Source organism: Diaporthe amygdali, assembly GCF_026229845.1.
Source record: "Diaporthe amygdali strain CAA958 chromosome Unknown NODE_8_length_1307975_cov_65_857355, whole genome shotgun sequence".
Classification (NCBI taxonomy): Eukaryota; Fungi; Ascomycota; class Sordariomycetes; order Diaporthales; family Diaporthaceae; genus Diaporthe; species Diaporthe amygdali.
In genome coordinates this window covers 477,998-503,691 of record NW_026517028.1, presented here as the reverse complement: position 1 = coordinate 503,691, position 25,694 = coordinate 477,998, and the positions used below count along the sequence as shown (strand labels likewise).

At 54.0% G+C, this 25,694-nt stretch overlaps 9 protein-coding genes across 9 annotated transcripts; 6 read left to right on the top strand and 3 right to left on the bottom strand.

The window, feature by feature from the left end:
- Positions 1 to 263: 263 nt before the first annotated feature.
- Positions 264 to 4,128, top strand: J7T55_013387 (uncharacterized protein; the record flags this gene model as incomplete). Its single annotated transcript, XM_053141178.1, has 5 exons — positions 264 to 593; positions 651 to 1,795; positions 1,862 to 3,768; positions 3,848 to 3,944; positions 4,113 to 4,128. The coding sequence occupies 5 exons, from the start codon at positions 264 to 266 to the stop codon at positions 4,126 to 4,128; spliced, it is 3,495 nt and encodes a 1,164-aa protein (XP_052995729.1).
- Positions 4,129 to 5,657: 1,529 nt separating this feature from the next.
- J7T55_013386 (uncharacterized protein) lies at positions 5,658 to 7,220 on the top strand (the record flags this gene model as incomplete). The annotated part of the gene is made up of 4 exons (XM_053141177.1): positions 5,658 to 6,173; positions 6,257 to 6,635; positions 6,695 to 7,062; positions 7,134 to 7,220. The coding sequence occupies 4 exons, from the start codon at positions 5,658 to 5,660 to the stop codon at positions 7,218 to 7,220; spliced, it is 1,350 nt and encodes a 449-aa protein (XP_052995728.1).
- A 1,186-nt stretch (positions 7,221 to 8,406) lies between these two features.
- Positions 8,407 to 9,642, top strand: J7T55_013385 (chaperone protein; the record flags this gene model as incomplete). Its single annotated transcript, XM_053141176.1, has 2 exons — positions 8,407 to 8,451; positions 8,527 to 9,642. 2 exons carry the CDS (start codon positions 8,407 to 8,409, stop codon positions 9,640 to 9,642), a joined length of 1,161 nt encoding a protein of 386 aa, XP_052995727.1.
- Positions 9,643 to 10,111: 469 nt separating this feature from the next.
- Positions 10,112 to 11,955, bottom strand: J7T55_013384 (membrane transporter; the record flags this gene model as incomplete). The annotated part of the gene is made up of 4 exons (XM_053141175.1): positions 10,112 to 11,317; positions 11,398 to 11,410; positions 11,467 to 11,566; positions 11,670 to 11,955. 4 exons carry the CDS (start codon positions 11,953 to 11,955, stop codon positions 10,112 to 10,114), a joined length of 1,605 nt encoding a protein of 534 aa, XP_052995726.1.
- A 2,263-nt stretch (positions 11,956 to 14,218) lies between these two features.
- Positions 14,219 to 15,100, top strand: J7T55_013383 (glycoside hydrolase family 128 protein; the record flags this gene model as incomplete). Its single annotated transcript, XM_053141174.1, has 1 exon — positions 14,219 to 15,100. One exon carries the CDS (start codon positions 14,219 to 14,221, stop codon positions 15,098 to 15,100), a length of 882 nt encoding a protein of 293 aa, XP_052995725.1.
- A 3,317-nt stretch (positions 15,101 to 18,417) lies between these two features.
- On the bottom strand, positions 18,418 to 20,647 carry J7T55_013382 (autophagy ubiquitin-activating enzyme ApgG; the record flags this gene model as incomplete). Its single annotated transcript, XM_053141172.1, has 3 exons — positions 18,418 to 18,891; positions 18,969 to 20,382; positions 20,448 to 20,647. 3 exons carry the CDS (start codon positions 20,645 to 20,647, stop codon positions 18,418 to 18,420), a joined length of 2,088 nt encoding a protein of 695 aa, XP_052995724.1.
- An 875-nt stretch (positions 20,648 to 21,522) lies between these two features.
- Positions 21,523 to 22,667, top strand: J7T55_013381 (deoxycytidylate deaminase; the record flags this gene model as incomplete). The annotated part of the gene is made up of 3 exons (XM_053141171.1): positions 21,523 to 21,540; positions 21,615 to 22,505; positions 22,620 to 22,667. 3 exons carry the CDS (start codon positions 21,523 to 21,525, stop codon positions 22,665 to 22,667), a joined length of 957 nt encoding a protein of 318 aa, XP_052995723.1.
- A 491-nt stretch (positions 22,668 to 23,158) lies between these two features.
- On the bottom strand, positions 23,159 to 23,640 carry J7T55_013380 (uncharacterized protein; the record flags this gene model as incomplete). The annotated part of the gene is made up of 2 exons (XM_053141170.1): positions 23,159 to 23,382; positions 23,613 to 23,640. The coding sequence occupies 2 exons, from the start codon at positions 23,638 to 23,640 to the stop codon at positions 23,159 to 23,161; spliced, it is 252 nt and encodes an 83-aa protein (XP_052995722.1).
- An 890-nt stretch (positions 23,641 to 24,530) lies between these two features.
- On the top strand, positions 24,531 to 24,941 carry J7T55_013379 (uncharacterized protein; the record flags this gene model as incomplete). Its single annotated transcript, XM_053141169.1, has 1 exon — positions 24,531 to 24,941. The coding sequence occupies one exon, from the start codon at positions 24,531 to 24,533 to the stop codon at positions 24,939 to 24,941; it is 411 nt and encodes a 136-aa protein (XP_052995721.1).
- Between the last annotated feature and the right edge of the window lie 753 nt (positions 24,942 to 25,694).

The window sequence follows — 25,694 nt, the reverse complement described above, 5'->3', positions numbered from 1 at the left end:
TGGGTGAGCTTCAGCTGGATCGAAGGCTTCTGCGTCCCTTATGAAAATGTCTCACCTGGCTTGTACCCTCTCCAGCTGACCCCTCAACTGCATTCCTCGAGCGCTGGGTATTGAATTGATCAGCCTCGCTTTCCTGAGTCGATCATCCGCGAGGGAACCATACGAGTGGACATCGGCCAATTCGGTGAAAGTCAAGCCAGACCGAGAGCTACTACCAGCGGTATGCTGCTGGACCTTTTCCCGCTGCAAGAACGTCCGGCGCCATGGAACTCATCCCGAGCCAGGTGTCCAAACTCAAGGTTTCAATCCGACTTAACCGAGCCATAAGCGCGTTTTACGAGTCCCTAGACACAAATAACAAGGTCATATTCGACTCTTACAGGGACGCGGCTCGCGCCTCGCCACCAAGTCTGGATGATATCCGGCAGATTGCGGCTGAAATCGACAGAAAGGGACGCAAACCACGCGGAGATCGTTTCAAGCGTGTCTTGGAGGCTTTGCAGCAATTTGTAGCTGTTGGCGATGTTGTTATTGGGAGCACTCAGAACATGCTCGCGGCCGGCGTGTGGTCGGTTGCTAGGTTGACTGCTATTGTATGCTATCAATCCTCCCGGTTGGAAAGGCATGTTGATATACTGACAGTGAGGCAGATAATGATGGGGTATGCGAGCTACAGAGAAAAAGTCTCAGAAATCTTCCTCGAGGTGGGCCGTACTGCGCCTAGGCACGCCGAGTTAGCGTGCATCTATCCGGGTAAAGGACGTCTACACTCGGCCATGATGGAGTACTCCATTGTGGTCGTCGAACTATGCAAGTCTCTTTTCCACCCGACTCTTCTGCAACGTTTCACGACATCTTTGAAGACAGCAATCACAGATCCTCAGCTGCAAAAGATCAAAAGCAGCCTTGCAACATGGTCTAAGGAAATTAGCGAGGAAGTCATCGTGCTCCAGAGCCGAAGGCTCGAAGAGACCGATAGAGGGCCTGGGATAAGGTCTCTGATTTCAAGCATATCAGATTCAGATCGGAGGCGGAGAAGGACCCGAGACCGTGTTAATTGGTTAGACGCGTGTGGAGACTACGATTACGAAAGGCAACGCAATCTCACGCGAAGGAGCGGCAATACCGAGTACTTTCTTCATGACCCGCCTTATTTGAAATGGAGAGACTGGAGTGGGCCGACGACCTTGATCTGTGAGGGAAAGCTGGGCTCAGGAAAATCCGTGTTGATGGCAAACATGGTCGATGACCTTCTTTTGCACAACATCAACGATACCCATACGACGGCGTTCTTCTTCGTTTCTGATGACACCGCCGGATACAATGCTAGAACGGTCCTCGGAAGCCTTGCCCGGCAGATTCTTGAGTCCTTGCCAGGTTCCCAATGGACGGATAAGCTCGAAGAGGAAAGTAGATCCTTGACAACGAACAGATTGACGCAAATACTGGGTAGAGCAGTGCCTTCCACAAGAAAGATCTATCTGATCCTAGATGGCTTTGACGAATTCCCTGAGGTCGAGCGCCAGATCTTGGTGGAGCAGCTGAAAGAGCTCCAGTCTTGGCTCCAGCTGCGCATCTGTATCTCTTGGAGGCTTGAAGCCAAGAGCCGGGCCCGCGAAGACTTCGAGACCTTCGGGCAGTCTGCGACGCTGAAGATCCCCATTATAAACCCGGATATTGAGAAGTTCGTGAATACAGAAGTCGATGCCCTCCTCGAGACCGGAGAGCTCTTGATCAAAGGCGATACCATAGTGCATGAGATACGGCAGCGTCTTCTCGAAGGTGCAAATGGAATGTGAGTTGACTTCTCGGAACCTGGAAATGACATCTAATCTCACCAATAACTACTTGTAACTTATAGGTTTCTCTGGGTAGCCCTACAGCTGCAGGCCATCTGCCATGAAGACGAGAACACCATTCACGAGGCACTGGAAAACCTACCCAAGTCCCTGCCCGAGGTATTCCATAACATCCTGCAGCGTAGTGGAGAGCCTGAGAAGCGCTATCAAATGCACATCCTCAAGACTCTGGTGGCTTCTTTCCGGCCGCTGACCACGTCAGAGTTTGGGGAGGCTCTGAACTTGGCTTCAGAAAACGCAACGATGCCACTGCGATTGCAAAGCCGCCAGGTTGACGATTTACGTGGGATCCTATCCTCTTGCGGCAGCCTGGTAATGATCGATGAACAGGACTTGACTGTGCATCTGGTTCACCAAAGCGTGCGACAGTTTCTCTTGGGTAAAATGGCTGATACCTACGACTACCGAGAGTGGCAGTTCTCTGCCGATACTGCTCATTTGCATATGGCCGCCGTGACCATGAGGTATCTTAGCAGATGGACCGACAGAATGGAAATCGCTCAAACACCACGTCGAGTGCAACCATCCACAATACCACGGCCGTCACCTATTATCTTGCCGAATCCAGTCGCCATTCATCTTGCAGCACAGACTGAAATCAAGCCGGGAAAGCTGTCTAAGATACTCAGCATAGTGTCAAAAGCTAGGCTGAATGGTGCTGCAGCTCAGGTGGACGTCACAAGAGTTGCTGAGAGCCTGTGGCCAGAAACGTTAAAAAAGACCACCACAGCAGAGGGGGAAGACAACACATCACACGTCGAAGCCATGGAATTTCTTACATACGCACGAGGTCATTGGATGCTACACTCGGCGCCGATGTCCGAAGAAAACGGAGAGCTCTATTCGTTGTGGAGCCAGGTGCTCATGACTTCGGATCCTACAGATTGGCGGGCATGGGACCCACTCTATATGGCCAAACGCCAAGTTGAGGTCCCTGAAAGCATGCTGTGGGCGGTTGTGAATTCCCACAACGTCCTACTCGAGAAGGTGTTGCGGAAGCAAAAACGGCGCCTGAAGTTGCTGATTGACTGTTTGGGGGTTATCCTGGGTATGTCGCCCATGCCACGTCTGAGCCCATTGATGGCGGCGAGATTTCTCACCCTGCAACTTTTCCTGCAACGAAGTTCGATGTCAAAGACCCAAATATTCCTCAACATGAATGCGGATTTCAGGTACAACAACTATGCATGTCTCTATGCAGCGGTATTTACCAGGGACTATCATGCAACCCGAGCCATCCTGTGTACTATTGGAGATCACACCATTTTGAAGGGCTTACCGTACCCGCTGCTTGAGCTTAGCGTGTCATGCATGGATGTGCATATGACACACCTCCTATTATTTTATGGCGTCAGACCTCTGCCTCACTCACAGGTGCAAGAGACGGCTCTGGCGATGGCGATGTCACGGCTCCGGCCAGGATGCGATCCTAGCAGCACACTCATCGCCGCCTGGCTTCTTAAATCGTGGGCGAGCACGGACTCGTGTTTTCGCCACCACCTGGCCAGAGCACTAATCACCTTCAGAGAGATGACCAACAAAAGGGATTTCGACGCTGAACAATTCATCAAAGTGCCGTCGTGGGGATGGCTGGTACACTATGTCCTCGAGGCGGCGGAAAAGGCCGTGCGGTGGCTGAGTGGGCTCTTCACGCTGAAGGTCCTGGCCATGTACGCGGCTGTAATAGCGTTCCTGGATTCGCAGACCGAGTCTAGAGCGATGCAAGTCTTGACATTTGTCGGTTTGGTGCTGTTTGGCTCGGTTGCTCTGTGTCCAGCTCTCCCCGGTTTCGGAAAAAGCAGACAGCCTCCACGAGCATTTCCACCCAGGTTGCGAAGTGTTGCTGCTGTCAGATACCATACGGCATGGCCCACCCCTACAAAAGATGGGAAACCTTTATTTGTAAGAGGTGCGTGGCATTTGCCTGGAACCACACATCTAGGTCGCAATCGAAGCGCTTGAAGCTTTGCGCTTTGGAACACACATAGGTTCTACGAAGTGGCCCAAGCAGGCCAAGGACTACAAGGACATAATTGTCATATTGATCCTAGTTCCGGCGTTTGGGACTAAGGCTAGGGTTTGGGAGTAAGCACATTAACGCGTAGGGATCAAGACGCGTATTTGGTTTTACAATAAGGTCAAAGAAGATCTCACTCTGCTCAGGAACCCTGAGCCAAGTACAAGGGGACCCGCCCACTGTCAATTTGGACACTTGATGTCCGGCTATGACGCTGGCTACTTCTCATATCTTAGGTTCGTGTTCACCTGATCAATGGTATTAAATTACCAGTGCTAAATCAAGTCAGTGCACAAATCTTTGCGGCAGACTTTTACGAGACAGCATTCGCCACCAACCCACAGAGTCGACAGATTTGGGACCGATATAGACAAGTTATCCTTGAGGCTAGTGGCAGCCGAGATGAGCTGAAGGTGATGGAAGAATTTCTGGGTCATTGCCCAGGACCAAATGCTCTTGTGCGAAGCCTAGGACTTAGCTGATTTTTCACCTCTTGGGAGGTAGGGGGGCTATACGGACCTATTCCAGTGCGGAAGAACCCCGCTTCACCAGATAAAAAGCAGCTCTAAGAATAAAAATGTCCATACGATCCAGATCCGACTTTCTCGGTGACCTTTGGCGCACCCTTAGTGGCTTGAGGAGCTTTGATTGGTGTATTGGTACAAGCTTGCTTGGTCTTGGTATTTTGTGTCTTGGGAGGCATTGAAATTGAACTTTAGAAACGTGAAATTACCGTCTCTTTCCGTAGGCTTACACATCTATCCTTTCCTATAGCTCTCTAATAGGCCGGGTGTAGAGATTTAAATTTAGGACCGTTATCTCAGCCGGGAGTCATCACGTGCATTGCAGAACCTGATATCAACGTTAGTAGCTCGTTCCTCAGAATGCAATTCATTATTACCTTCTGAAGGCCCCAGTAGCTGCTTCAGCCGCCTAAAATATGAGCCATAACAATCATAGCATGTTTATTTGCAAGGTAAATAGTGCCTGTTGGATAGCTTCGTTGACCTTACATGCTCGACATATGTAACATTACATCTGGCTCTTCCAGGAAGTCTCATTTCCACCACTATATGACATTTTCATCATTCTTTGTCAGGAATACACTAATCCACAGATACAAAGGGAGGAAGATCTGTCTGCAGATTATTATTTCACGAGAGCACGAGTGTGGCCTGAGAGGCACTGCTCAAGCATCCTCTGTAGACTTTCTTTAAAACCTTCTATGCAATCCAGACGGCTTTTTTGACCTCAGACTGACAGAATCGCGTTTTAATGTCTGCAAGTCCAACGGATAAAACAGATGTGCGACAGCGCAACTGCTTTAGACGAATAATGACCCACTTGCTGCCTAAATTCTGTAGGCATTCGTAAGATGATCACCCCTCTCGAGCCCCTATAATCGCTTGGCTTGTACCATATCATTATTTTTTCTCTTTTGAGTAGCATGAGAATGGTGAATAGTAGGTGTGAATATATCTATATCCACTTTATGGTGGAGCAACCCCAGTGTGCTGCCTGTGGCTCTTGAAGCGAAACGCGGTTGTTGCCTAGCAAACTTTATCCCTATTTAATTTTTGTATTCACACGTTTAAAACTCACACCACGGCAGCTGGTCAGCAACTACATTTTATATAATGGGCACTCCCCTCTTGTCCTGGTCAATGACTTTGATAAAGCATACCACAAGTATCTTTGTTTGCTACGGTCACAGATCCCTCAGCCATACTCGAAAACGCTATCAGGTGCCATTTATCAGGAGCATTTCTACTAAAATTATCATGGCGACATCTCAGTCAGACTCTCAATCCCAGGTCTCACCTGATCCAGTCACAGCCGGGCTACTGAACCAGTTGCGTGAAGATCTCGGCAGACAAAGCGAAAAGATCATCTTCACCTGTGGCGGCACAATCCCTATTTTCGAGCCTGGTCAAGACTTTGCAACGGACAACACAAAGATCTCCTCAGTTTCCGAGCCTGTCACTATCCGCTGGGACCCAGCTTCGCCGGAAACACCAGCATCGCAGGCGAAACTCATCCTGCCCCTGGCGGGTGACAGTCAGGGGAATCTCGTGAAGCTGATCAGTGACTTGGAGCCCGCCAGCTTCGGCTACCATGGCAAGGATGTTTTCGATGAGACGTATAGAAAAGCTTTCAAGATGGACACCGATAAGTTCGCTAGTACATTCAATCCGTACGAATGCGGCATCATCGATAGCATTGCACAAGTGCTTCTGCCAAGCACTCCAGAATCCGACCTCCGAAGGGGTGTGAGGGCGGAGTTGTACAAGTTGAACGTGAGTCTTCCCGTAGTGCCCCCTTCGGCTCTGACCGAGCCCACCCTCTTTTTTGACTGCCTTACTCATTGACCAAAAACTAGGTATATTCCAGCCCATCCGGCAAGTTCAAACCACATATAGACACTCCTCGGGGCAGCACCCAGTTTGGCTCCCTAGTCGTCTGCCTGCCACTTGAACACGAGGGCGGCCAGCTCCAGGTCCGACACAAGGGCAAGGAGGTGACCTATGATTGGGGCAGCCACAAGAATCAGATATCGTGGGCCGCTTTCTACAGTGACTGCGAACACGAGGTGCTCGAGGTCAAATCGGGCTACCGTCTGACATTGACTTACAACCTGTACGCTGTTCGTGGAGGCGGCATGCTTACCGGAATTGAGCCGCCTGTGCTTGATGCAACACAGCTACCAATCTACCTGTCTTTGAAGAACATTGTGGATAACAAAGCGTTCATGCCGGAAGGTGAGCAATCTCCTGGATAATAGGCGTCCTGGTCAAATTTGCTCACACTTCCTCGATAGGCGGCTACCTCGGCTTCTATTGCAGCCACGCATACGCACACACCAACACTGACGCGATTATTCTTCCTGACATGCTGAAGGGCCTCGACATGGTCATATGGGAGACATTCGGCCGCCTCGGACTCGAGGCGAGTGTCAAGCCCGTGCTCAATGTCGAGGACTTTTACCAGTATGAGGACGAGCCCAGGGACCCTATGATCGTCGGTAACGATCGAGCACTTCAAATGAGCAATATGATGCGCATAGAAGACTATGACCAGATGGACGAACAAATCGAGCAGTGGCGCGGGGGTGAGACTGTCAACTTCAAGGAGATACACTGGCTCACAAAGCCCAATCACAAGGAACTACAACTGGCTTATATTGCTGTGAGTCCCAAGTTCAATGTCTCCGCCGCTTCGAAATATGAACTCAGAACTGACTTGACTTTCGCTCAAAGTACGGCAACGAGGAGAGCCTAGAGTCTTTCTATTCCTACTGTGCGATCATTGCTAGGGTTCAGCCTAGTGGTGCTCGCTCGAATTGAGCAGCCGAACCGAGAAGGGGTTAGCGACGTTTGATGTTACAACAGTTGGTGTCAACCGAATCACGACTTCATGCTATCGAACTTCGGAGGCACAGCCAAATGGGATCGTGTTTAAGCGACTGGTTCCAATAATAGGTCAGTTCTGGATTGGCCTTTTAAGAATGTCTAGCAAATTTACTTCTTCCCCCATGCTGGCATTTAAAATGCATCTACAACCATATCGAGTTCTCATGTCTGCATGGGACGCCGTTGAATTTTCTTCTACAAGATGCTCTTTAAATCTCCCTCGTAGATATATACCTTCTCAGGTAACCAAAATCGCTTGATAGGCGTGTGAAGGCCCGTTCTCGTGGTTCAATTCTAGTTCGGGGGAAGGGAAAAGGAATCTCTTAGACCGTAAGGTCTTATTACTCCCAACGAAAGATGGCAACGCAGCCACTTGTCACTCAACTGAGATGTTCAGCCACGAAATCACTCGAAATGTAAGGGATTAACTACAGCATGAAGACAGGACAGCTTCTTTGGAGCATGATGGATCATCATCAGCCTTACTGGAGTAAAGTAACCAGAGTACAATTTTACACAGCATGCAACAAACTCAATTCTGAGGTTATGCCGGCCTCCATGTACTCCCGAGATCACTATAAATAACGGCTTTAACAGGAACATCGGTAGATTAGATGTGATCTCCATCGTATCGACACATTGGGATATACACCTGGGCAACGATACTTCCAAGGAATCCAACGCATGGGGATGTTTCGTTTTTGCCAGCTTCTTACGATCTACTTGATCTCATGAAATGAATTGTAAATGATCTATTTTGAACAGGTCATGTTTCAACCTAGTTGAATCTTGTAGGAATTTGCATTATACTTTGTTACGATCTATTACGAATTATTTCTTTCAACCTCTTATCGTATTTGATCGAGAAGTGTGTTGATAATGCGCTATGACAAACACGGTTAGCTTGTACGCTACCCGAGGTACCGAAGTACCCTGATGGCCACCACTCGTGAGCTAGGGACACGTCTGTCCCACTCACAGTAACAAAATGAATCTTTGGTCTGCTCCTGATATGTGAGCGCAACCTGATGAATGGCCTCTTTCCCCTGCTTGGAACACAGCCCCTAACATGTCATTTCTCTCTCTCTCGATGTGTTAGAAAGCCTTTCAAGATCTCAAAATGTCGGGCTTCCTCTCCCTAATGGGGTGGACCTTCCTCCCCGATGTAAGTTCGCCCGCGGTGTCTACCATAATCTTGGCCTCCCTAGATGCCAACGTACTGACAGCACATTCCTCCCAGCTAGCCACACGCTTCCTTCAGAGCACATATTATGGCATCACCATCCGCGCCGGGTCCCCCCGCCCCCAGCCCGGCCAGCCACGCTTCGCAGAGCACTACCGACGCATCTACATCCTCGTCGTGTGCGCCTACCTCCTCTTCACCATCTACGAGGCCGACTGGGAGCTCCAGCGGTCCGGCGGCGACTTCTACTCGATCCTGGGCGTCGCGCCCGACGCCAACGTCCGCGACATCAAGAAGCGCTACCGCCAGCTGTCGGCCATCATGCACCCGGACAAGGGCGGGCCGTTCGACGCCGAGGTCTACATCAGGGTGCAGACGGCGCACGAGACACTCAGCGACGACGTGAGGAGGTTCGCCTACGACCGCTTCGGCCCGGAAATGCTGCGGTGGCGCGAGTGCACCGTCGCGCGCGACTTTGTCATGCGGGGCGCCAAGGACGTCCTGGGCTACTACGGCGTCGGCGCGCTGGTCATCTACGCCCTGCCCAAGCTGGGCTACTTCCAGCAGGGCATGTACTGGCGGTGGGTCGCGCTCGCGGCGCTGCTCGTCTTCGAGCTGCACACCATCACCCGGCCGGCCCAGCCCTGGTTCCTGACCGGCCTGGTCAACCCGCTCTTCACCGGCGTGCTGAATCCGGTCTTCTCCTTCTGGGCCCCCGGCCTGGTCCACCCGCCCTACCTCCCCTTCCAGGCCGTCGCGCTCGCGCGCAAGCTCAGCATCACCCTCACCATCGCCCTGAACCAGGTGGTGCCGTACCTGACGGCGGACACGCGCGGCGGCAGGGTGCAGCTGCAGCGGCGGGGCACCGAGGACGCCCGCGCGCGCCAGAGCCTGGACGAGCTGGAGAGGATGGTGCACAGCGTCGACGAGAACGCCACGCGCGCCGTCAAGATGGAGCTCGCGCCCTTCGCGGGCGACCCGCAGATGCTCGACAGCCTGAGGGACAAGATGCGCCGATGGCTCGTGGACAATACGGTGCGCAACGAGCCTATGACCAGGGACGCCCTCCAGAGGACCATCGCGCGGAGGCGGCAGGACGCGCCGGCCGGTGCGCAGGGCAATGGCATGAGGATAAGGAAGCCTCTACAGGCGACCGTAGAAGATGATGCATGATCACGCCAGCCTCGATTACTTTAATCGACCCTAATTGAAGCCATTCATGAACCCTAGATGATTCCCTATTTGTGTCATGACCCATTTGCGCCATGTCCTAATTAAATGCCCTTCAATGCCCATGTTACGCCGTAAAATGAGCCACGCGCCGATCGACTTTTTGTACAAGTTTATGATGCGATGTACGAGTGAATCAAAGCCTCTGTCGGCCTCTAGTCTCTATAGGTATCAACACGATACCTACGAATGCGGCGAAAATCAACACCCCCGATAGATATATCGGCGTCGACGCCCCGTCTCCCGGTATGTTAGCCGCCAATATCGGTGCGAGTAGCCCAGTGAACCTGTTCAAGAAACTCGCAACGCCAGTCCCAGCACCTCGTACGGGGGCAGGGCTGCAGTGGGAAACACACACAAGTCAGCCAGTCCATTTAGCACACCCATACGAAGGGAAGAAAGGAGGCCAGACTCACAAGATCTCGGGCGTGAACGCATAGAGCACGCCGTACATGATGTTTTGGCTGAAGGCCTCGACACAGCTGAACGCTAACTGCGAGGCCGAGGTCTTGCCATACCGGACAAACAGGAAGAGGAAGCTCGCAGAGATGAGTGTCGCGATGGCCAGGGTGCCCCTCCTGCCCAGGAAGGCAGACCGGCTGTCGACGGTAAAGTAGGCCAGGATGCTGCCCGGCACACCAACGACGCTCAGGATGGCGTAGTTGCGGTACGTCTCGGCCGAGATGTTTGTTGGATCCGTCGCATCGGGCTCTCGGGGTGCTGACGATGACGAAGCGCCGTCTCCGCCGCCAGTTGCGTGAGATAGGTACTGGGGGAGGAAGGCATTGAAGAGCGGGTAGCCCATTCCGATAGTTGCCCAGCAGAACCAGACCAGGGCGGTCGCAAGGCCCAGTTTGCGATTGCTGAAGAGCGGGCGGATGCGCGCCCCGGAGAACTCATCCAGCTTGGCCTTGATGACGCTCTTGGTGGACAGCGCAGACACAGCAGCGTGACCGCGATGACGCGCGCGCTCGTCGCCGCTGTCGTAAGCGTCATCGCCATTGACCACCGCATCGAGGACGGCTTCTGTCAGCCATGTCTTTGCTCCATTGCGGAATGCAAGACCGTGCACAACTGCTACAGCCTCGGGCTGCCGGCCGCGGGACAAGAGATACTTAGGGCTCTCGAAGAGATGGAAGACGAAGAAGCGCAAGCAGAACATGCCGAGTGTGATGAGCCCAATGGCCAGCACAAAAAGTCGCCAACCCTTGTCCGCAGGCCAGTTGCCGATGAAGAACCACGCGATGAAACTCGAGCACAGCTGGCCTACTGGCCACCAGACGGACAGCAGGGTGAGTAGTGATGATTTAGAATCGGGTAGGAACTCGAGGAAGAGGGCGCCGTCGACAGGTAGGTTGCCACCAACACCGAAGCCTAAGAGGGAGAAAAATATGCAGACCCATGCCCAGCTGGTTGCGAAGGCGGTCATAATCCCAAATATGCTGGTGATCAGCAAGGTCATATTGAAGGCGATGCGTCGGCCGAGGATATCGGAGCCGACACCCCAGGTGAAGCTGCCGAAGCAGAGGCCCAGATATACGGCACTCGTCGTGTACCGAACTGTCTTCTCTGCGACGCCAAACTCGGCCGAAAGGGATGGCAGAATTAATGAGACTCCCTTGGTATCATCAGCAGTGGTTCTTGGTCCAAAATCACAATTGTAAAGTTGCCACGCGGGCGGGCTTGAGACTGTCTCACCTGCATCCACAAACTGGGGACGAGTGCTTGGTTAGCAAAAGCTTGGCCGGTGGACCAAGGGAGACATACTTATCTGCAAACCATCCAAAACCACACAGGATGAACAGGTGCCAGTTATATCTGCCCATTCCTATATCCTGGACCGCCTTGTTCACCAGCATCGATTTCACTGCCAGCAGCAGGTCAGCCAAACACGTCCTGGCAACCTCGCTTCAACACCACTGCGCCGGCCCTTTGCACACTGAGGTAGGACTTGGGAATTGCAGACTGACTCTCGTAATCCGACCTCATCCCACCGCTGCCTTTCCGCACCTCCTTCCTGAGCCCCTCGATGCTGTACTCAGCTGCACTCATCTCCAGCATTCCGGTCCCCTCGTCCCCGACCCTGTCCTTGGGGTCATCGTCATCATCACCGTGGGCTGGGAGCTCCTCGTACTCTGTCCTCCCGCATCGTGCAGAGTAGCTGTGGAGATGTGCCTGATCCAGAGGCACGAGGACGCCGGAGTAGTTGTCGACGGACTCGGTGCGCAGCCCGCGCCATCGTAACCTTCCTGCCATTGCTCGTAGTGGGGCCCAGCCAGTGTGTGAGGTGCTCGGCGACGTGTGGTGGAAATACGGGAGGGGAACGGGATATCGCTCCCAAAGGAGCTGAAATATATTGTATTGATAGGGTATGTATGGCTTGATGTCTCTTCAATAGGATGTCCCACGTGCGACCAGGCAGTGAGACAGTGACAGTCAGCTGGCTGCCGACTAATCCGTAAGCGGCGGGCGCTGCAAGCAGGTGGACAACGAAGCCGGATCAACGACCTCAACATTCAACACCACAAGCACGACTCCATGTGCCGCTCGTCCATGCACGCTTGGATATGGACAGTGATTACACAGCACACTCAGCCCACGTGGAATGGAATGGCCTGGTCTGCTGATCAGGAAACGTTGAGATGCAATCTGCAGCGGCGCCAAGCATTGACCCGAAACAAACCAACCCCAACTTTTGCCAGGCCTGGGGGGCGATGGGCAGTCGGGGCAGTCTGGGGGTGGCAGCACCTGGCAGGCCTGGCACCTGGCACGACCTGGCATATAGCACATGGAACATGGGGCGCCAACAGCTGCAGGTCTCGGCCCGTGGCCGCGGTGCTCCTACGGTAGGATAGGGCCTGGCCTATGTAGTATACGTTTGGGATGGGGGCAATATTCTCCGTTTCAGGGACTCGAAACAGAACATTTCTTTTGGGCCAGTTGGGCCAGTTGTGCTCCTGGATAGGAAGGTGTCTAGACTAGTTGATGCGAAACAGGAAAGACAGCTCTTGATGGGAGATGAAGGCAAGGGAAGGGTAGGATAGACCAACATCGTAACCCCCCTGCCCCCTGGGTAGGGCATGGCTGGTTGCAATCAGGAATCAGGAACCAGGAACACATCATCCCTCCTTCACGAGTCCCGAGCAGGCTGGCAGGCCATTGCGAGCCGCTTGCAGAGCTGCAGAGCTGCCCAGTGAGCTGCCCAGTCCCGAGCGAGTGAGCTTACCTCAGCGCCTGGCCCAGAGTCCAATTTCCTTGATTCCCGAGGCGGATACGCCTCCCAATCATAGTGGAGTACATTTGGACTCGTACCCTCTCTTTTGGGCTGCTTGGCACACGGGCTCCCTGGGTAAATCGCAAAAGATCTATTCTCAGATCAGCCACTTCACTTCCTTCACCCTTTCACTTCCACCTCACTCGCTCCGTCCATTCATCCATCGATCCATCCGCTCACCCACCCACTGCGCCTTTGTTGTATTGCTCCACCAGCTAAAACGGGGTCAAGTGGACGGGGACGGGAGATGTCATTGTCATCATGAGGCCAACTATAGTACATCAAGGCTCGTCAAGAGTCAAGAGTCGTAAATCAAGATTTGTCAGGGCGTGACCATGCACTCAGCTCCCCGCATATGTACCTGTACGTCACCTCATCTAAGCTACCTCCAGCGTGCTCCAGCATCCGGCATCCAGCACACTAACCGACCAGGGCAGGAAATAAGATTGAGGAAAACTCTATACGTAGCGCAAACTACACTACTGCGCTGTGGTAAATCCCCGGCCCCCCGGCTCCTGGACTCCCGCCAGGCACACCGGCTCAAAAGTGACCACGCTATGACACGACAAGTCATCCCAGAAAGCAACGCCGCCCACCCCTCAGCTGTGCTGCTGCAGGCCCAGGCCGCCTAAACAAGCCTCTTATCAAACTAGGCCTTGGCCGCAGCCAGGCACACGCCCTATCACAGCATCCGGACCTGCCAAGATGCCCCATTGCCCCTGGCGAGGCCGGCAGGCCCAGGAACATTTTCTACGATGCCGCCATGACAATCCCACCCTCCCCACCGAGAAAGAAACCTTATCCTCCTTTGTTGTGGGCGTTACCCTGTGGGCCGTTGGGACCCAGTGAATAAGCATGTCCTTCACTCCATCTTACGAGCCTAGGCCGCACACCGGGCCAACCTTCTGTTCTAGCCCAGGGGGAGGGCGGCAGGGTGTCCGTGGCTGCCCACGCCTGTCAGGGCTGTTTGTTGTTTCTGCTGCTGCTGCTGTCACTTGTTGTTCGTCCGGTATTTGAACAAGCCGTTTGCCCACCTCCTTCGCCGTTCGTCCCATGTCTTCTACCTGACTGTATACACACTGACTGCACTCTCTTGTCATTCCTTCACCAGAGCAGGCAACTCTCCCTCACTCACTACCTTCGTAGCCATCACTCATTTCAGGCTTCGTCGTTGAGTTAAAAAAAACTCCAGAACAGTCCAGTCCTTCTTTACAGAGACAACACAATCCTTACTACATCGCAAACATGCAGTTCTCCGCCATGAAGCGCCTCCAGGTCCTGGCCGTTCTCTTCCAGGCCGCCCTACTCACATCAGCCCTCCCCATCGAGAACCGTGGTGCAGCAATCCACTCCGGCAAGCGACTTATCCTCTGGGACTACACCCTGACCCAGGCCTACGCATCCAACGGCAACATCCAGGCCTCCGCTGCCTCCCTCAGCTCCTCTCCTGGTGTCGTCGCCGCAGTCAACTGGAACACATGGAAGCCCGAGGAGCTCCCTTCAGATGTCCCCTTCCAGCCCATGATCCGCACACCCGCACAGCTCTCAGGCGACGACTGGAAGAACCTGCTCTCGGTCGTCCAGGCCGGCGGTTCCAACACCGTTGTGCACTTCTACAACGAGCCTGACCTGAACGGTGTCAATGCCGCCGACGCTGCCGCCGCGTTCAAGGCCAACGTCCTCCCCCTGCGTGCTCAGTACGGTGTCAAGCTGGTCGGCCCCGCCGTCGCCAGCAACGACGCTGGCTCTGCCTGGCTCTCGCAGTTCTACTCCGCCCTCTCCGCCGACGAGAAGCCCGACTTCCTTGGCGTCCACTTCTACACCGGCGCCGACACGGCCGCCGACACCGAGGTCGAGAATGCTAAGAAGTACATCTCCGACAAGCACGGCGAATATGGTCTGCCCGTCATCGTCTCCGAGATCGGCAGCACCAGCCGCGACTCGACCAGCGTTGACACCTTCACCAAGGGCATCTCATCATGGCTCGACTCCCAGGACTTTGTCGACTCATACGGCTTCTTCGGCGCCACCACCCAGCCCGTCGACGGCTTCGTCAGCCCCGCTGCTCAGCTGCTCGACACCAGCGGAGCCTGGACGGCGCTGGGCCGCTGGTTTGTCGACGAGTAGGGGAGGCATTGAGATAGGACGAGACGGTTGACACAAAACTTCATGAACTGCCGCTTCGTCACTTCGCTTCTCTCCGCCCCAATGAAGGGTCTTCTAGAACGAATTTTTTAAGTATGTGTTACGAACTCTATTGTATAATGAATTAGTGTCGTAAATACATACTATTGAAAGAAACATCCTGTCCGATTGTGCAACATGCGTGATTCCTGTGTCTTGTTCATTGGCTATGCTTTAGCCAGCAAAAGCTGTGACTACGCTTACGGCTTGCTGCAGATATTGGTATGTCTCCTCTGCAACATCGCTATAGGCCGGCTAATGTTCGCAGTCACTACTTTGAGTGCATCTTCTCCTGATTACCATGTCGATGCACTGCAATCTTCTGCTCCAGAGCTGGCAACTGTGTTCACTTGGAAGCTTCTCCAAAACTCTATGAGGGTCGCTTGATGCTACCCACATTGTGTGGTTGGGTTCTGTTTCTATAATGAGACGGCGATCCCTTTCTATTTCGGCTAGTTCTGGACGTCCTCTCTTCCAAGTTGGCATCGACTGCTATTGGTGTCGCCAAGTTGCAATTTCACAAACTCGGATTTCCAACCAGGAAAACAGGGCATTCACTCTCTGCGCCATTGTTCCTTGTGCGTGACCTGAAACCCCCAGAGACAACTCCGGACCCAGAGCTTGGCCAGGTCGTGTCCTCCGAGATGTTTTGAGCAAGGCACCATCGGCCCCCTGTGTCTCCTCATCTTCCGCCACAACCACAAAACGCCCCCGGTACTGACGCCAAAATCCCTATTCGTCGGGTAGTGACCGATGCGCAGGGAGGGCAAAAACTTCGCCGACATCCACAATCAGTATGGGGCAAGCCATCGGCACTTTTCCCCCCGGGACGCCACAAAGGGAACGACATGACTGACGAGCCGCCAGCGGGCCCGGGGAGGGGGCGCTCTCTTACTCGCTACCTGAGAGCCACCTGCTACGACGGGTAGGTACTAGCCCTATCTCTGATCGTGACCGCAAGTCCCAGGATAACGAGGCTGAACCTCAGCTCTGGAAACTAGGTGCCCCCCACAAAAACACGTCCCAAAACGTGTGTAAGTGCTGTAAGCGACAAAGCCCCAGAGCTGGCTGGGCCGTTATATCCCCACCGTTGGGTGGTTCGCGTCGGGGGGTTTTTTGTGTTAAGCGAAGCGATCATTGTGCGCAGCGTTGTGGGTTCGCGCATTGTCGTGTTCGGAAATGACTTACAGCGGGTTTTGTGTACTGCGCGGGCTCGCGGCACTCACCGTCCGCACCCTTGGGTCTCCGCCCTGCCAGCATACCTAGGAAAACGTTCAAAAATAGAGCTTCTCGTCGATTTGAGGAATGTGGTATCTGGATTACGGGGGTGTTGGAAATGATATCGTAGATCGTTTCCCTTACCGTTCTGCCGCCGGCGGAGCTTGTCTCTTGCGCTCCCAGCCAGCTGCAAGAAGCCACCGTATCCGTGGGCCGGTAGCTGCTGAGGAAAGGGTTCCGGGATGTGGTGGGGGCCTTCTCCCTCGCTCTCTCTTTTCGGCCGAGGCGGCAGGGCGGTATCCGTCCAACAAGACGGGCAACCACGCGACTGACTCGTCGGCGGCGCGGACTCGGACTTGGCCGATCTTATTCCCTTTCCGGTCGGGCGAGGGAGACGGTCGACGTTTTTCCCGGCTAGAACCTAACACCTACTCTTCGACCTAGGAGATCTTCATTTCTTCACCAGAACAATTGATCTGCACGTAGCTAAAACAAAGAATTTGATTCTGGGCCACGAAAGAGCACTTGCCGCGCGTACAAGTCTTGAACGGACAAAGAAAAGCTGATTGAGACAGGGAGGATTGGTTTCAGAACCAACACAAGTGAAAGGTATGAAAGACTATTTGGTATTTCAAATACTTTTTGCACTTGTAGCGGGTTCTACGGACTGCAACATGGAAAGCATGTGGCCCACGCAAAATCTAGTCTCTGCATGTCAACTCAAAGCCGCAGCTCAAGGACCCAGGATTTCAAATATTGATGTCTGCGTGGGAACAAGATAATTGCAGGCACAGGCAGGCCCAGGCCGGGTTCTATTGTTGATTCATAGAGCGTAAATCGGGATGCAGTTCTCAGGAGCTGGACTTCAAGGTCGGTGTGAAATAGTTGACATCCGACATCCAGGGAAGCAATTCCGTTATGTCACGAAGATATTGATCACGCAGGCAGGTCCTTAGAAGGAGATGCTGGGCTGGAATTGCTAGTGGTGGCTGCAGTACCTCCTACTCTCACCTCAGGCCTTAGAACAATGGATGCTTCGATGACGCCTTGGAGCAGCTGGTCTCAGGAACCGGCCAAAGGATGTGTGTATTACCCTGGATTTGCTTCTCACCATCTCTCACTCTCATTTCCCCTTGCAAGTTGTAAATGCATACACGTTTGAGACCCCTCCCAATGTTTCCAGCCATTCTTTGCTTTTGATCCCATTCAATAAAATATCTTCTCTTTTGCACAAGCTGTGACTAGGACATTATGTCACCCGGGTCGGATTTGCTTTCAATCAAAGGCCACAAGTCTCTAAGCGTGCTAGGGTGTTTCAATTATGACAATGTGCCGTGGGAATAGGGGGCCCTTACATGTTATGACTTGGCCTTGGAAATGTATGTCCTTTCTGCGAAATCTCTCAAGCTGCATCGCCCCGACGTTGCTGGTGTCGCATATCCGGTGTGTCGAATCAAGAAACTGCTCATGTGAATGTATTTGTGTTGCAGGCAAGCACACGGTGCGTATGGCCTTAAGCATTCATAGCTGCCTCGGAGCTCTCTAGAGATGACGGAACATGTGCCGCTGATGGTTTTGAAGAATGGTTCTACGACTGAGAAAATACGAAAGGGCGTAGTATTTACCATATCTCATGTCGAGGATGGTCTAGTAAGTTAAGACGCAAGGTAGGCGGCCAGCTTGCTTAGACTTGTGCTGACAGAGACCATCGTGATGGTGGTTGGAGGCACCTCCACCTCTTCACCCAAAAGAAAAAGGCAGAGCCGAGAAGGCCTGGCGGGGGTCTTTCATTCACACAGCATATTTACTGACATTATATTCAGGGTTGAACTAATGGTTTCGAGGCGGAGCCGTCCACTGGAGAGTGTCTCGCGCAATCACCCCGTCCCTACAAGACCTCCCGTACTCCAAACAGTACTCCCACATATCATAAGTACAACGTCATGAGTTAGTCCGTAAGATTCGAAGCCCTCATAAAGAAAATGTCTAACAATGCTAGAAAATGCTTCTCAACGACCGTGCCTCTCTTGTTCAATATCTCATCATATCATCACAGCCTCACCATCATCCCCCTCGACACCGTCATCATCGCTGAAATCGACGTCGGCCGCCATGGCCTCCGCCCGCCTCTGAACCTCCGCCAAACCGGAAAGCTCGGCCACGTAGTCCTTCTCCTCCAGGGCCTTCTTCACAAAGGCCCAGCCGTCTTGCTGGTACGCCTCGAGGACTGGCTTGCTGCACGCACTGCAACATGGGTATGACTCGCCCCGGATCATCATGTTCTGGAACGTCGACAGGAAGCCACGGATCTGATGAGGCACGAGGCCAAGCGCGTGGTCCGGAGGGTCCCTTTCGTACGAAGAAGAGTCGGCAGCAGGCTTGGGTGCCGCGGCGTGATGCCCTTCAGGGTGCTGCAAGACGCTAGCAAGCAGCTCGACAAGGAGCGCGGACGCAATGGCGGCCACGCCGGGCCGCGTGACAGTACACTGCTGGTCGAGGGTGAGGTCCTTTTGGGACTGCATCAAAAGATCAGTAAGTCTGTGTAGAGAGCGGGTTCGGTCCCTGTGGGACTCGTAGAAGGGCCGGCGCATACGTCTGTCGCTACGACTACGTCATTGCAGAAGTAGCATCCCAAAGTCTTCTCGGAACCATCCTTCGGTGTAGGACCATGCCGCATCACGACGTAGGTGTCGAAGCCTAACGCGGCGTTCATGACAATCTTCCCCGCTGCCTTGCCCATGACGGTGGGCAGCCATCGTGACTCTCGGCTATCCATTAACAGGAAGACAACATCGTGCGAGTCGACCAAATCCTTCAACTTCGTGAAATCCGCCTTCGTCTTGGCCTCATCCGTGATCGAATGGCCAAGCATAGGTACCGAAAGGCCATGTCCCTCGCTCTCCACCCCTGGATTGATAGCTTTGAGCGCCTCAGCTGCCCTGGCAGCTTTAGGGGCTCCCCCTTCGAGGCAGTCTTTGAACTCAAAAAGCGGTTGTCGAACGGGATTCGAAAACGATACTGACCCGTAGTCAACGAATGTGATCTTCCGCACCCCCCAACCCATGAGATTTCTTGATACATAGCTCCCTAAAGTGCCTGCGCCAAGCAAGAGGCAAGAAGTGTTCCTGATCGTGTCCAGGTTCAAGTTGGGAGATATGCGCCACTTCATCAACTTCAAATTTAGATCAACTGCTTGATCAGCAAGCTTCGTCGGATCCATATACTCGGCGAGATTTGCTTGTCTGGCCTGCAGCTTCCCTGTCGCATTCCGCTCCCATCCTGTGACCTTTGGCATCTGTGTCGTCTCCATCTCCGGCACACTGTCCATAGCAAGTGGCAGGATAATGCTTCTAGCTTCATGCCGTCTGGCCTGGGTATCTCTGTAACACAGGATGTTGACCTTTGTAAAGTGGAAGCGCTGCCGTACCAAAATCAAGAGATTTCGTAATGGCCACGATGGGTGCTCGGTGTAACTCGAAGGGTCGACGAGCGAAACAAATCGATCTTCTTCCGCGACACCTTCGAAGAACCCGCTTTCAAAATCTCGAAGGGCACCGACGTCCCACCTGAACCCTAGGTCCTCGGCCGAAGAATCAAATGAGTTCTTAGATCGGTTGTCCTCGCCGCCACGGGTTCTTTTGACCAGGAAGAATCCATACTGCCTATTGTCCACTCCATACCGCCATGTCCCAACCTTCTCGACCAGTGACTCACTCTCTTTAGAGGTGAGCTTGCTAATCGGGGCTGTCCTCTTCCACTGAGGATCAGAATGTAGCGCTGGGAACGCAAACCAGTACGTAAATCGATATTTCTTGAGATCGGCGAAGGAGAGTATCGTGAAGGCGGAAAGGAGCGACGGAATGGAGTAGATGGTCCCGTCCTTGATGGCATCCCATATTTGCCGACCAGCGGTTTGAAGCATAGCTCCTTTGTCCGTCTGCTTGAAATCCTCCATCGTGTTGACATTTTTGATCATGCCCTCGGCTCGGCACTGACCCAGGCCGATTCTAGGACTCCACGTTAGCCTTCGGGAGGGGGTTTCACAAGACGCGACAAGTGGTTTGTGACGTACGCATTGCTTGTCAGCGCATTCCCGAGGATCTGCATACGGGTGCTCTCCTCGGGAGTGGCGAGGGGATTCGACTCGTACGTCCCCAGAACAAACCGCGCCGAGTCATCTAACTTGTCGAGGTCGAGTTTCGAGGAGAATAGTGCAGAATAGAAAGGAAGTTCTATCTGCGACGTGAAGGCAGAGAACTTGAGTTCCGACATCTTGGGCGAAGGGGGTCGCGCCGACGGGGTTCGTTCGCCGCTGATGGGCTCTCTTGATCGAACAGAGCTTTCTTAAATGTTTTGGATCTTCGAATAGACTGTAGCTATTATACGGAAAGTTTATAGGCTAGTCGTGCGCGTGGAACAATAACACAAGATCTAAAGGCTTGCTATTCCCCTAAGCTTGGCATAGGCTTTCGAAGCTGAGGGGTTCGCGAGATCCACAATGGAGGGGTCGTGATGATGCAACAGGGCGACAGGTCGAAAGTGATTTGAAAGAAAAGGCAAGAAGCTAGGAGTATGTAAATGCCGAGCTTACAGGTGGGAGTGAAGCCTCGCAGTCACACGACGAGTAGTCATCGCACAACGGGCTGATCAGGTGGGAAGGAAAGTCAGAGTCCAGGCAGTTGTGGGCGTCGGAGCCGTCATGTGTAATGATTTCATGAATGACGGGACCTCGGGAGCTCCCTTGTGCCTTTGCCGCAGCTGCAGGTGCCCAAAGGGTGGCTGCAGGCACTTCGACAGGGTTGCCGCCGGCAAAGCCCCCCTGCCCGCGCTGGGCTTCACTGTGAACTGCAGACGCGTTGAAGAAAGTTAGGGGCTGTGAGACGCGTCTGCTCCAGATGATATTTGGTGAAAGGCTTTTCACAAGCAGTCACTCTTTTGACAAAAATCAGAACCACAGAATCATTCTCCAGTGACCTCGAGAGGTTTTTAGAGGACCAGTTTCCTGTACTACAAAAAATGTTGATTGGAATTTGTGGCAGTGAGTCTTCCTTACTCTTTTCTCTACCAGAGACTTACATGCCTACCAGGTATATGCTCCGGCAAGAGCACTGTGGCTCGGTATTTGGTAGACCACCACGGCTTCAAACATGTTTCTGTCGAAGCAAGTGCGGCTAAGAGCCTTCATGAACAAGGGACAGCAAGCTTAGAGGCAGAAACCAATGTCTCAAACACACACCAGAAACGGCCATCCCGGACAGCCCTGGTCTTCGCAACCTCAGATGAGCTGCTGGAGTACATAACTCAACGCTGGCGAGAACGATGGGTGACGACGGACGTGATGAGCAAGGAGACTCTCGACGCATACAGCCGACGGCCCTTCTTCCTCCTGATCAGCGTTGATGCACCGCTTCTGGTCCGGTGGCAGCGCTATCAGAAGAGGAGACAAGAGCCATCAACCACGGAAGCGCCCGCCGAGCCCACGGCAAGGCCACCGGACAGCCAGCAAGCCCACTCGGCCGAGAGCCTCGAGGACTTCGTGACCCTCTCGGACGCACAACTCTACCACCCGGAGACGGGGCAGGCGACGCACATCTCGAGCGCGCCGGTGCGGCTGCTCAACACGTCGAGCTCGCTGGCGCACCTGTACGTGAACCTGGGCAAGCTGGACCTGCTGAGCACGGAGCGGCTGCGGCCGGGGTGGGACAACTACTTCATGACGCTGGCGTCGCTGGCGGCGCGGCGGTCCAACTGCATGAAGCGGCGCGTGGGGTGCGTGGTCGTGTCGCACAACCGCCGCGTCATCTCGACCGGCTACAACGGGACCCCGCGCGGGATCCGCAACTGCGGCGAGGGCGGCTGCCCCCGCTGCAACCAGGGGCTGGGCAGCGGCCACGGCCTGGCGACGTGCCTGTGCATCCACGCCGAGGAGAACGCGCTGCTCGAGGCCGGCCGCGACCGCCTGCGCGAGGGCGCCGTGCTGTACTGCGACACGTGCCCCTGCCTCACCTGCAGCATCAAGATCGCCCAGGTCGGGATCTCCGAGGTTGTCTACGCGTATGGGTACAGCATGGACACGGATACGGCAGCGGTGTTCAGGGAGGCCGGGGTTAAGTTGAGGCAATTTGTGCCGGTGAGTTCACCTTCCCCTGTTGTCTCTTCTCTGGTGTCCCTGGTCGAGCATGAACCTACCGGCCCTCACTCCCCTTCCACCTGCTGGAGCGGAAACAATGCTGACAGAACGCAGCCTGCGAATGGTCTGATCCACCTCGAGAAGATGGAGTTTCGTACATGAGTTGAGATCGCCGCGGGGCAGGTCTCTGAGACTGTAATCCTGTCGTCATCTTTAGCGAGCGAGCCGATAGAAGCCTTGATATTAGCTGTTGCGTCCGCCTCCCCCGGACTTGGAAGGGAAGCCGTTGGACTTGTAAACATGCATTGTAGGTCAGCATAAACCACGTGGTAGTGGGTGCTGGTGGCAGGGTCAATGGAAATTGCGGGAAATGCTGATTAAACCATAGTATCGTATTGAGTGTCCGGCGTGTAGTAGATGAAGCGTCCCATGCTTATCTGAACTATTTGTGATGATGCCAACAACCCCTGACATCGGAGTATCATCTTCTCCTCGTCCCCTGTTACATTCTTCGTTCCGTCGCGTCCCTCTCCTAACATCCCATTACGGCTTTACGTAGTACGTAGTAAGTTTATCGTCCTCCCATTAAATCATGCATGCGCCGCCGACCGTGATCGACCGTCGAACCTTCTCAGCTGAATCGGTGCACCACCCTAACCTTGCAGCGCTTGCTTCCTGGCGCGAGCGGCAGAGATCTTCTTGCTGATGAACAGACTGAGAACACCAAGGGCGACGACGAAGACGATGCAGAAGACGACAACGACACCGGCCTCTTTCTGGGCCCAGTTCTCACGCTTGGCGATGTGGGAGAAGGCCTCACGGGCGACCAGAGCGTTGTTGATGGCAGGCATTTTGTAATTTGTGTGGGGAGTGGACCCTACGAGTCAATTGTTAGCTTTGGGTCGACAGTAGCTATTTACTTTGCATGGTTTTTGCGCAAATAGTCGACTCTGGGCAGAATCAACGATCCGGAGAAAATCTGAGTCATGGCGAGAGCAATTGGCCCCGCTGACGCCCAGGCGAAGCTCCAGGCGAGGCTCCAAGCGAAGCCCAAGCAATGAGGAGTCGATTGGCGATAGCGACCGTGGCTGACGGTGGTCAACGCACCCAAGAGCTGGACCTTGGCACCCGTCATTGTGGGCTACCGGGGCTCCCGGGTTGGGCGCCGCGAGCTTGGTCGCTGCTCGGCAAAGTGGGCGTAACGCGAGGCGGATTCAATTTCAATTGCACCTGACGGTCGAGATTCCTAAGGATTTGCAAAAAACGGCAGGATAATCGAGAGACATCGTACAGTACCTTTTATGTTGAGACTGAGGAAGAGGGTTGCGACGGGGTGGGTTTGGGTGATTGGATTTGTTTATCGGCAAATCGGCTTCGGCACGAGCTGTAAAGCTTGGCTGCAATGCGATTGGAGTCGGGGTAGGGATGTTGGGCGAACAACACACGACTGGTGACAAGAGCTGGTGAGGAGGATGTGGAATTGACTGATATGGGGGTCAGGACGTCCGTCGGGAGCAGGTTGTCTTATTGTTGTCACGGTCGAGTGAGTTGGAGGAAGGAGAAAAAGAGAGAAGAGGCTTCAGAGGTCGAGAGACGACGGGCAGGAGCACCAACAAATAGCAGCTGGCTCTAGCAGGACCTACCGAGGGGAGTGGAGTACACAGTCCAGTCTAGGTAGGGACCGACTAATGCTGGGGTCTGGGATGCAAGCTTGCCAGGTACACAAAGATTTGCGTGTGTCGGCGCCAACAGGGTGTGTAGCCCCCTAGCAGCAAAGAAACACCCAAGAGCCCGTCTCCCAATCAGCGCGGACGGGCTAACGAGCCAGACGGCAAACAGAAAAGCTTGTCTGGCAGTGTCCGTGTGGGAGGAGTGCGAGGCAACATCAGATCAGTCCAGCCCAGTCCCCGTCCGGTCCAATTGAGGCCGGGGGCCTGCGCAGGAGACACTACTTGTTACCAGGTGGTGCCCAGCGACACCGCCGTTGTGACCTCGGGCGGTACTCGGTAAAACAGCACATAAAGTATGCGCGCACGAGTATCCAGCAGTCAGCAGCAGCGGCAGAGCGGCCAGGCGAACAGAGCAATTGCGCGAATTTTGGACTTGAGTTCGCCTGGGCGAAAGGCGCGAAGCTGCAAGGATCTCATCCGGTCGACCCAGGGCAAGCCCCAAGGATGGCCTAGATGGGCACGACGTAGCTCCGCGGGTGGCATCGCCGGTGGGTTCGAGGGCGAACTGGAGCTGCTGGAAGTGCTGGATGACCTCGAACTCGGATCGCAGAGAGGCTGGAGACACGACGTACAACGCACGACGCAAGACCGCACGACACACGACACACGACACACGACACAGCAGGACATGTCCTCTGGCAGCCCAATCAGACCCATTGGTCTTCATCCGTGCGAGGAATGTGATAAGGTTGCTCGTCGCGAGTAAGTTGGGCTGGGAGTGAGGACTGGCTTCCCAAAACACGGCCAATTCGCAGGAGATTGAGACTCCCGCCTAGGTTGATGTCCGAAGAGCTAGCTACCCAGCACAGCTGCAAGTGCAAGGTTGGTGATTAGGTGGTGAGATGAGGCCCGAGTTCCCCCCCAAGGTCAAGGTCAAGGTTCCAGGTCAAGGGTCACCGTCACACTGATGGTCATGGTCATGGGTCCATGGGTGGTGGCCGCCGGCAGGGATCTCGCACTGATGGAGCAGTTGGAGCAGCTCCATGTGGGGTGAGGGAGACATTGAGAATGGACCTCTGATGACCGGCCGAGGCACGCAATTGGCTGGGCGGCAATAACATGCCAGGTGCCTGCCAGGTTCCTCGAGGTCCATCCCACTGTTTTTGCTGTTTCTGCTGTTTCTGCAGACAGGGACACTGCGCTTGCAACTGCACGTTTAATTGCCTCGAGTCACTACGGGCATCATCGCCGCTTCTATAACCGACCCGATCCGTAATCACAATCTTGAACGGCATAACGGCATAGCAGCAAAACAGCAGAGCAACAGACCAACAGAACAGTCAGCGTGTCAATTCACTCACACAGATTCCACCATCATTGGCACGCCCGAAGTGACATAATGCGTCTTTTTCTTCTCCCCTCCCTCTTCCCTTCAAGGCCCCCAAGACACGGTATCTGCGAACGCGGTGGCGTGCCGATACCTCCGGCCCTGGGCATTACATATTCACTCACTCACAAG